Source organism: Lepidochelys olivacea (genome assembly GCF_965140295.1).
Source record: "Lepidochelys olivacea isolate rLepOli2 genome assembly, chromosome: 11".
NCBI lineage: Eukaryota > Metazoa > Chordata > Testudines > Cheloniidae > Lepidochelys > Lepidochelys olivacea.
In genome coordinates this window covers 63,884,990-63,895,520 of record NC_140421.1, presented here as the reverse complement: position 1 = coordinate 63,895,520, position 10,531 = coordinate 63,884,990, and the positions used below count along the sequence as shown (strand labels likewise).

Here is a 10,531-nt window from a genome sequence, read left to right as displayed (position 1 = left end):
CCAGCCAGGTCACTGCACTGCTTTCGGGGTGTGAGTGTGTATTATTTATTAATGTATTTTGATTGGCAACAGAGGCCCAAACCTTAGGCTGGATAGCATACACGTAATTTACAACATACAATTCATACAAAAGCTCAGATAACCCAGATCAGATCAACAGCCTTCCCCCTCCCCGCGGCAGGCAACCAGGCAGATGAATCACAGAATACAGTATTTTAAAAACCTGCCCCTGAAAAGCTCCGATAAGCTCTCCCCAAACTAGGCCAGGGAAGATGCTTGTTTCGTTTGCCTGAAGAGGGGCTCAGCTTTGCAAAGGTTCCCAGGGCAGCTGTACCAGTCTTTCCTGCAGTATAGGGAGTACACCCAGGCAGCGGGAGGGGAGCTGAGGTATTACCATGACCTTCGTACCAAGGCTGTGGTGTGATTGCAGTTACAAAGCAAACAGTGGTCACTGCTGACTCACCCTGGCTCCAACACCTTTCCCCCAGCACTACTTCCTGATGACTTCGCCAGGAGATGGGCTAGGTTGGGGGGTGGGAGGGGACCATGAAACATGTCAAAAGTCCTGGGGTCCTGGGCGGGGGGTGGGGCAGCAGGACTTAATCTAATGGCTGTGAATGGGCGTGAAAAACAACAACTAGGAAAAAGTCCATTCTGGGGCCTTTATGGAGAAGTCCATATTACGAACTTGAAACACCACCCTTGTTCGCCAACGCCCAGACATAGGCCAAATCCTCCGGCCAAGTCAGAAGGGGCGAGGAGAGAACTAGACTAGAAAATAATCTTTAAGCTCCCATCTCCCAGTTCCATCCATTGCCACAGGACAGCTTTGTTCTCTTTTCTATTGCCCTGCTCCGGTTCTGGGCTATTCTTTGACCACCTGCGAGAGCCGTCGCTGCCCACAGAAAATCCAAACAGACCCACCTGCAAGGGAAACAATGAACTGTTTAAAACGGGGACACGCGACGCCCCCGGAGGCAGTGGAGCTGTGAAGGGGATTTTCAAGAGCGAGAGGTCTGTTGGTGGCGGGGGGGAGGGCGGGGGGGGTTTGAGTTAAAATGCCTAGAATAGACACGGAGGACAAAGGCACATGTTGAAAGGTTAATAGGTTAGACAGCACCTTAACCTTTTCACTTCACTGACTTCTTGTGTTCCTTCGCTCTCAGCCAGGCTGCTTTAACCCAGTCTCCTCAGCATTGCTACATGGTGTGTTTAGGAGCTTCCCAAGCTATGTGCCTCGCGAGCTGAATGGGCAGAGAGGGTTTAAATAAGCAGCGTGTAATACGGTATTCGGCAGTGGGGTGACCTTTTTAACGCGGTTTTTGCATCATGGGCAGGGTGTGGGGTTGGGTTGTTTGGGGAGCGACTAACAAGTTATTGACAGATTCAGCAAAACAGTTCCCCCACCACCCTCCCTGCCCTTCCTTTTTGCAGGCTAGCCGGACAGGCTGTCCATTGGGCTCAGCAGAAGTGGGCCTTGTTGGTCAGGGGCCCTGGAACAGAGCGGGGACAAGGCCCTCCCACTTTTGGACATGGACAGGCCTGACCAGTCCATGTTTTGCCCCCGGCCCCCTGCCCCTCCTCTTCCCCCCCCCCAGACAGCGACAGGAGGGGTTCTTCCATCGGGGTAGTTAAGTCACCTTCCCCAGAGGTGGTAGCTACGTGAATGGAAGAATGCATCCCTTGACCTAGCGCTAGCTACACCAGGGATTAGGTCGGCTTAATTATGTCATTGTGGCATGTGGATTTTTCGCACCCTTGAGAGATTTCACTGTGCTGTGTTCTAACTTATCCCCCCCAGTTTTCAGCGTTGAGCAGCCCTGTGGCTGCACTGGCATTTCTGGAGAACCCGCTCACCTTCTGGAGAACTAGTGTAAGCAATGTACAAGAGTAACAACAAACTGACCCAAAGTTGCTGATAATGAAGTGAAATGAAAATCCCCACTTGCTTCAGTGCCTTTCATTGGACTTTCACAGCTCATCCTGTTCCCTGCCTCGGCAAATCCCATTGTCATTAACAGCACTTAGCACCTGCCCAGGAGGTGCTAAGTGCTGTGCATTGACAATGATTAGCACCTCCTCCTCCTCCTGCTGCTGCTTTCCCTGCTCTGACAGGCTTTGTGTACCTTGAAAGCTGTAGGACCAGCTCCTACTGTTATTCTAATACCAGGGCAGCTCCACTGGGACTGGTAACGGTGGGAGCTGTGGCTGCTGGTATTTTTACCAGCCTGCCACCTAGATCTACAAATTTAGTCAGTCAGGCAATTTTTCCTACCAGGGTCAGAGGAAATGGGGTCTGATCTCCCAAAGAGGGCTATTTTATTACTGAAAAATGCTGAGGCAGACTCCAGTGCTGAATTCATAGACATATTCCTGCCACTTGGATAGCAATGATGGCTGCAAATAAATACACAATTCCAGTGCAATTGTTTCTCTAAAACTGCAAGCCAAACAAGACAGTATTTTCAATCTGGGGCCCAGCTGGTACATGTGCTTGCATTTGCACATGTGGGCAGTATTTACATGTAACTGGGACACCTACCTGCACCTTTGCTCCCACAATGCTTTGATTACACAGGCAAATACCAGTTTGCATGTGCAAACACTCAGATCAGCAGGAACACCTCTTACGCCTGCATCTGATCATTCGGTCCTAAGTGACTGAAAGTGACAACTGAGCGCATTCCGGGGGGACAGGGGCTCACAATTAATGGATTAAAATCCCTCAGCTGGCATGGAATTTAATTCATTTTTTTCATTGTTAACAATAACGAAGAAATATACAAAATAGGAAACCTTAGACCAACCACCAATGGAAGTGGTAGATTCTCCATCTCCTGATGTCTTCTGATCAAAACAGGATGCCTGTCTGGGGAACATGCTTCAAGTCAGACACAAGTTATTGGACTCAGTCCAAGGGTAACTGGATGAAATGCAATAGCCTGTGATATGAAGGAGATCATACTGCATGGTCCTTTCTACCCCTAAACTCTATGAATGTATCAGCTTTCCTGGAAGCAGCAACATGCTGTCATTTTCTCTTGTTTCACTCCCATCCTCTCCCCTATCACTCAATGCCTGACTTGAGCATTGGCCTGCTAAACCCAGGGTTGTGAGTTCAATCCTTGATGGGACCATTTAGGGATCTGGGGGGGAAAAAAATTGCGGCTTGGTCCTGCTTTGAGCAGGGGGTTGGACTAGATGATCTCCTGAGGTCCCTTCCAACTCTGATACTCTATGCCTGAGTAGTTTTGTTATTTAGCTGATCCAATGCTGCAAACTCTCACTCACACATGCAGTCCTTAAGGTTTTGCAGATATCAGGCTGCCAGATGATTATTTAGATTACAATCATGACCCATTGTGTTAGACACAGTAAAAACCCATAACAAAGAGCTGGTCCCTGTACCAAAGAGTTTACAGACAGCATTCAATGAGATGCAGCAGACAGAGGAGACCACAAGGAAAGAATGAGCCAGTGACAAGGTTGTAAGCACTCTGAAGATGGGACCTAGTTGCTTTAAATCCCTGCTAGCACTGGTTTAAAAAAAAAATCAAAAATTTTCACCCAAAAAGGAACCAAGTTTTTGCAATTTTTGCCATTTACACCAAAGGTTGTGTTATCGGTATTACAATATTGATGACAAACTGCATTCAGTTTTGGAATGCTGAAATGGCTGCAACATGAAGGAATCATAGCATCCGCTTATAGAACTGCCCTATTGATATGAACAGAGAAGCTCCTTTCGCTAGCTGCTAACGCTCCAGGCCTCTAAATTCTGTACGCATCTTCCAAAATTCTAGGAAAAGGAGTTCATTTGCTCAGACATTAGGCTTGTTAGTGTCTATAGAACCAGATTGGTTTCATCCCTGTTAAATTCTATGGGACGTTTCCATGCAGGAGCAGTGAGATTGAGCTTAAAGAAAGAGATTTACCAGGCCTTCTAGCTTGTCCAATCCACTTCCTAATATGTTAAGCGCTTGTATAAGTATCAACTAATTATTTTTTGGTTAAAGTGGCAGTTTTATATGTAGACAACAAAGGGGCAAAAAAAAGAACAAGTCACTATTTTTACAGGACAGCAGGTTACTAATGGTAGTTAGGCCCCCCCCCAGTCGTGCAAATATTTATGCACGTGCTTAATACATACCAGGGCTCCCTTTGAAGTCAATGGAACTAGTCCCATGTATAAAGTTAAGCATCTACTGAAGTACATGGCTACATAAAGACCTGCACTGATTTAACGAACGGTAAGGTGTTTAAATTGATTTTGCTAAACTGGAGCAATCCTGTTTGTCAGCATCTTATGTCAGTTTAAATCTGGTTTCTTTTGATTCAGTGTAAATCAGTAAACCGAAACAGGGTTAAATTAATGTAGGGCCTTGCACTGTTTTCAAGAAATCGATGTAAAAATCCAATTTTAGCAAAACTGGTGCACATTTTGTGTGTAGACAAGGTCTAAGTGTTTGCAGAATCAGAGCCTTGTAGTTGGGATTCACAAAGGTATTTAGGCACCTAACTCCATTGACTAGTTGGGCATTAGCACCTAAGGTGACAGGCACCTTATAAATACAAGAACTGTGTTCGTTATAGTATATTGATTATAATATGAATGAGCTAAGATGAACCAGGAGCTGGCTACTGTTTTGAAAAATATCAGCAACTTCTTGCTTCTTCATGCCACTCAGTGAGCTGAATGATACAGCTGAGTGACGCTTGCCTGGGGCTAGCGTCCAGCCTGTGGTAGCCAGGGAGGTGACCACTGATATTTTCCCTGTGGATACAGCACCCAAGGTGGGCCAATGCCACGGCTGCTGTCCCCTGGTGGTACCAGGGGGCTGGAACGAACCAAGAGAAACTGCTGACAGTTTCTGCAAGCCAGGGTGCTCTATTGCTACTCAGACTAAAGCAAAATATTCAAGGGGACACCCACCTAAAAGGAGAAGGGATGGGATGTCAGACTCACAAGGTGCACCCTGGTTCATCATTTGCTTTCTCCGGGCTGATGAGCTGGTCTCCAGGGCAAGCCGTGGGCACTAGGCCCAGGGTTTTGTAGTCAGGAGGCTCGATGTCTACTCTTGACATGCTACAGCAGCACTGCTGTAGCATTGACATGTATAGCAATGGACGGGGTTCAGCCTTTCCGTGAGGTGGCAGCTAGGTGGAGGGAAGAATTCTTAGCGCTGGCTACACTGGTTGGCTTACCTACATCTCTCAGGGGGGGTGAATTTTTCGCACCTCCCAAGCAACGTAGCTGGGTCGACCTAACTTGGTAGTGTAGCCTCGCCCTTATTTTCTTTGGAGAAACTAATTGGGCAGGATTCTGTCATACCTAATCTCTCCTAGGAGGGGAAACAATATGGGACGATCCAGCTCCCATTGAAGTCAATGGGAGTTTTGCCATTGTCTCCAACAGGCGCGGATCAGAGCTTGTGTCTGTTTATACAGAAGTGAGAGCGTAATGGGATGTTCTCTGGGATACATTCCAAAAGGAGTTCTCGTCTTCCTGAGCTAGCCCGGCAGCGATTCACTCCTGAGACATCCCTAGCTGCAGTGGCCCAGGCTCCAGCCAAACCGTCATTGTGCATCAGCAAAATAGGTACCATCACCCAAACCTTGACTAAGGAAGGGCTGTTTACATGAATAATAATCTCTTTTAGACACAATTACACAGAGCAGACTTTGCAATCTACATGCTGTTTCTGTATTTGTCTCCTGCTCTGGTTCTTTCTGGTTCAGTGTAGAGGGGGCTAGTTTAGCAGACTGCCTAGGGAAATAGGTGGTTGAAGGCCTGGAGATGTGCACCAATTCCCACTGCTTCATCTTACATGCCAAAATCCTACTCTGCTTTGTGTTCAGTGAGTGAAGTGGGAAAAGTTAATGGAGGGAGCAGGACAAAGATACTGCACCTTTGAGGGATGGGAAGTGAAGGGAGCAGTGAGGAGATGAAAAGGAAAAAGTAAGTTTCAAGATCTGCTTCTTTCCTGGGAGTGTCAAATTCCCCACTGAATTTAATCTGTGTCCCTGCATCAGATACTCAGCGCTCATGGTCTGGTATCTAAGCGAAACTGGGAGCTGTTCAATCAGCTTTTTATCAAAGAAAGTGAGCTGACCCGGGGTGGTAGGGCCACGCACTGCTGCTGAAAGAGCAGCTGGGATTCTGCAGGGCCAGAAAGAGCTAGATGAGAGTCCAAGAGACCAGCAACTCAAACAAGAGGAACCCAATTAGAAAAAACTAACAAATAGATTCAAAATAGCTCAGACAAGGGGTTTATAAATGTTTCCCTGCTAAGTTTGCTTTTCATAGCGGAAGGATATGTTGGAGAAACATCCAAAAACTGTTGTTTGTGAGTTTTTAAATGAAATGTATAATTAATGAGAGATCGGGCTCTCCAGCATATGCATTAGTAGGTTATTGATGCACTTCTTAGGTGTTGAAAGCACAAAGCCACAGCTTATTTCTATCCTGTTCCTTCCTGTTCTCTTCACTTTAACTTATCTCTGTGGAGGGAACTAAGTTTGTTTCAATGAGTGCCATTATCCCAGTCCACCTATTGCCAAGCTTATATATAAGGTTACATAAACTATCGTTGCGTACCTGCAAGGGGTGAACAACATCTCAAGCATATTAAACATAGGATTCTTTTCGAGATGTTGAAATATTAGCGAATTAAAATATTGGGACACCTAGAATGTTTCAAGAGGCACTGTCATCTTACAAATCCTAGGCTGAGATTTTAAAAAGTCCTCATCTGTGTTATTAATCAATAGTTGTGACTGTGACAGATCTAGCCTCCTTTATAGGTTTGTTTACTGTTTAGGTTTGCGGGGGAGCTGCAAAGAGACTCTTTGCAAGTCAGTTTCGGGCTGTGGGTCTCATGCACTGGCACAGTGTTGTGATGTTGTGCAACCAGGGCAAGGGAAGGGCCACATCGCAACACCCACCTTTGCATTTGACAGGGCAAGTCACTTCCCCCACCCGTGCCTGTGTTGAGCTGAGGGCTCAGGTGCTCCAGGGTGGCCTGGATGGGGAGCTGTGCCTGAGAAGGACTGTGGCAGTAGCTTCCCTTTGGAAGCTGAGACTCCCCGGTTGCTCGGGGAAGGGCCCCAGTTCAAGCAGATTCAGAGGTGGGGCGCCCCGTCCAGCGCCGCTGTGTGCCCCAATGGGAGGGGGGGAATGAGAAGCTCCCTCGGGGAATCACTATGGGGAGTGGGTGGGGCTAAACGCGGAGGGGCGTGGCCCTCGGCCGGGGGCGTGGCCAGCAGGCGAAGGGGCGGGGCTGCAGTCCGTGCATTTCAACTCAGGTGGCCGTGGCCGGGGCTCCACTCCGCCCGCGCCGGCTGTCGGGGTGGCGGTGGCTGCAGCGAGGGCCGGGGCCGGGGCCGGGGCCGGAGCCCGCGGGCGGCAGAGCGCAGCGGCGGCAGAGGGCGGGCCACGCGGTGCCGGGCGCCCGGGGCAGCCTGATGCCCTGCCCTCCCGGCCGGATCGCAGCGGCCGGGGCAGCGCTCCCCTTTCCCCTTCGCTGCAGGTGGCTGCCCGCGGCCATGGAGCCCGGCGTGCGGGGGCAGCGGGCCGGCCGGGGCTGAGCGCCGAGCCGCCCGGCGCGGGCGGGCCATGCCCCAGGGGCCGGGCTCGGCGCAGGGACCGCTGCCAAACTTCTCCGCGAGCCGAGCGCCGCCCGTGCCTAGGCAGCGCCCCGGCCCGCCGGACTCGGGGTCCCCGCCGGCTGCGGCGGCGGCGGGGGCCGGGGAGAGACTCCGCAGCTCCGGCCCGAGCTCGTCTGCTGCTGCCCCGGGCCAGCCGCGGCGCGCTGCGCTCACCATGGTCGGCGCCGGCCGGGGGCTCCTGAGCCTGCTGCTGCTGCTGCGGCTCCCGCCGGTCGCGGCCGCCGCCGCCAAGGCGCCCGTGTGCCAGGAGATCACGGTGCCCATGTGCAAGGGCATCGGCTACAACCTGACCTACATGCCCAACCAGTTCAACCACGACACGCAGGACGAGGCGGGGCTGGAGGTGCACCAGTTCTGGCCGCTGGTGGAGATCCAGTGCTCGCCGGACCTGCGCTTCTTCCTCTGCAGCGTCTACACCCCCATCTGCCTGCTGGACTACGCCAAGCCCCTGCCGCCCTGCCGCGCCGTGTGCGAGCGGGCCAAGGCCGGCTGCTCGCCCCTCATGCGCCAGTACGGCTTCGCCTGGCCCGAGCGGATGAGCTGCGAGCGGCTGCCGGCGCTGGGGGACCCGGACACGCTCTGCATGGATTACAACCGCAGCGAGCCCACCGCCCCGCCGCCCGCCCTGGCCAAGCCCACGCGCGCCTCCAGGGGGCCCCAGAGGAGCCTGGCCCCGGGCGGCGGCGCGGACTGCGGCCGGGCGTGCCGCTGCACCGAGCCCTTCGTGCCCATCGCCCGCGAGTCCCACCCGCTCTACAGCAAGATCCGCACCGGCCAGGTGCCCAACTGCGCCGTGCCCTGCTTCCAGCCCTACTTCACCCAGGACGAGAAGACCTTCGCCAGCTTCTGGATCGGGCTCTGGTCCATCCTCTGCTTCCTCTCCACCTCCACCACCGTGGCCACCTTCCTGATCGACATGGAGCGGTTCCGCTACCCGGAGCGGCCCATCATCTTCCTCTCCGCCTGCTACCTCTTCGTCTCGCTGGGCTACATCGTGCGGCTGGTGGCCGGCCACGCCAGCGTGGCTTGCAACCAGGAGTACCGCCACGTGCACTACGAGACCACGGGCCCCGCGCTCTGCACCACGGTCTTCCTCCTGCTCTACTTCTTCGGCATGGCCAGCTCCATCTGGTGGGTGATCCTGTCCCTCACCTGGTTCCTGGCCGCCGGCCTGAAGTGGGGCAACGAGGCCATCGCCGGCTACTCCCAGTACTTCCACCTGGCCGCCTGGCTCATCCCCAGCGTCAAGGCCATCGCCGTGCTGGCGCTGAGCTCGGTGGACGGGGACCCGGTGGCGGGGGTCTGCTACGTGGGCAACCAGAACCTGGACAACCTGCGGGGCTTCGTGCTGGCCCCCCTGGTGGTCTATCTCTTCACCGGGACCCTCTTCCTGCTGGCGGGCTTCGTCTCCCTCTTCCGCATCCGCAGCGTCATCAAGCAAGGGGGCACCCAGACCGACAAGCTGGAGCGGCTGATGATCCGCATCGGCATCTTCACCGTCCTCTACACGGTGCCGGCCACCCTGGTGGTGGCGTGCTACGTGTACGAGCAGCACTACCGGGAGCGCTGGGAGGAGGCGCAGACCTGCTCCTGCCCCGGCGACCCGCGCAAGCCCAAGCCGGACTACGCCGTCTTCATGCTCAAGTACTTCATGTGCCTGGTGGTGGGCATCACCTCGGGCGTGTGGATCTGGTCCGGGAAGACGCTGGACTCCTGGCGGCGGTTCACGGGGAAGTGGTGCCGGGGGAGGAAGCCCGCCATGGGCACCGAAGCCGGCTCCGCTCTGACCGGGCGGGCTGGGGGGGCGCCCTCCGCTTCCTACCGCAAACCCGTCCCGCTCTCTCAGGTGTGACGAGCACCCGGCTGGCTCGCGGGACCGGGCCAGAGCGCCCCGCTCCAGGCTGTGCGACGCGCCAGGGGGAGCTGCGCCCCGGGGGCGCGGAGGGCGGCGGCTTCACCCCGCGCTTTGGGACGGCCGGGGGTGCTGCTGGGCCGCGCCCGAGGCCCACCGGCCGGAGCGGGGAAGAGCTGCCTGCTGAGGCCGGCCACGCTGGAGGCGCAGCCCCGCCAAGGGCCGCTGTACAGTACCTGGGCTGGCGGGTAACTCCAGCCGATCTGTTGCGCCCCTCGGGCGGGTACCAGCAGGGCCCTTTCTCTGGGGCTGGCTGGGAGACCTCAGGCCGAGCTGGCCACGGGCGGAGGTAGCGGAAAAGGGAGCCCGTTGAACGGAGACTTTCAGAAGATCAGCTTCCAGTGTCACTTGTAAACAAAGCCGGGGGGGGGGGGGAGAAATACACGCGTGGCTTTCCTGGCCCTTTCGCAGAAACTTGCTGCCTTTCCCGCGGGTGCGTGGGACGGGCAGGCCCCGCAGCAGGACCGTTCGTGGGCGAGTCCCTTGCAGCGCCGAGAGCGGAGACAGCCCGGGCCCGGGGATGAGCTGGACTCGCAGGGTGAAGCCAGGCGGACGGTCAGCGCCCGGCAAGCCGGGACGGGGGAGGGGGGGTTTCCATACGGACCAACCCTTCGTTAGGGAGCCCGAGATTTTTAAACTAAGTCCTTTGGTCAAGGGCTTCCTGCCCGAAGGCCAGGCCCCGCGGGTCGCTGAGCGAGGCAGGGACGCACCCGCCGCACAGCGATGCTTGAGTCCAGGGCGTGCGAAGGCCGGAGCCCCCGCGGAGCCCGCCCGGCTCCCTGGCCAGGGACCATACCAGCGCCCGTCTCCAGGCAAGGCGGGGGGCATCGCCCTGCGCACCCCCTCTTCCTTCGGCCCCGTGGGGCGTGTTTAAAGCTCACGGAGCTCAGCGGAAGCGGTGATTCGTAGTTCACAGGGGGCCCTTTAAGTCAGCCTGTTTAAAACGGAGCC

General features: G+C 54.8%; 1 protein-coding gene across 1 annotated transcript; it reads left to right on the top strand.

Annotated features, from left to right (window-relative positions):
- The first annotated feature begins 7,509 nt into the window (after positions 1 to 7,509).
- FZD5 (frizzled class receptor 5) lies at positions 7,510 to 9,638 on the top strand. Its single transcript, XM_084643188.1, has one exon. It carries the CDS (start codon positions 7,616 to 7,618, stop codon positions 9,518 to 9,520), a length of 1,905 nt encoding a protein of 634 aa, XP_084499314.1. The 5' UTR covers positions 7,510 to 7,615; the 3' UTR covers positions 9,521 to 9,638.
- The last annotated feature ends 893 nt before the right edge of the window (positions 9,639 to 10,531 follow it).

Bases quoted from the DNA above. Each gene is read 5' to 3' on its own strand.
- FZD5 (XM_084643188.1), top strand. From the start codon at position 7,616: ATGCCCCAGGGGCCGGGCTCGGCGCAGGGACCGCTGCCAAACTTCTCC.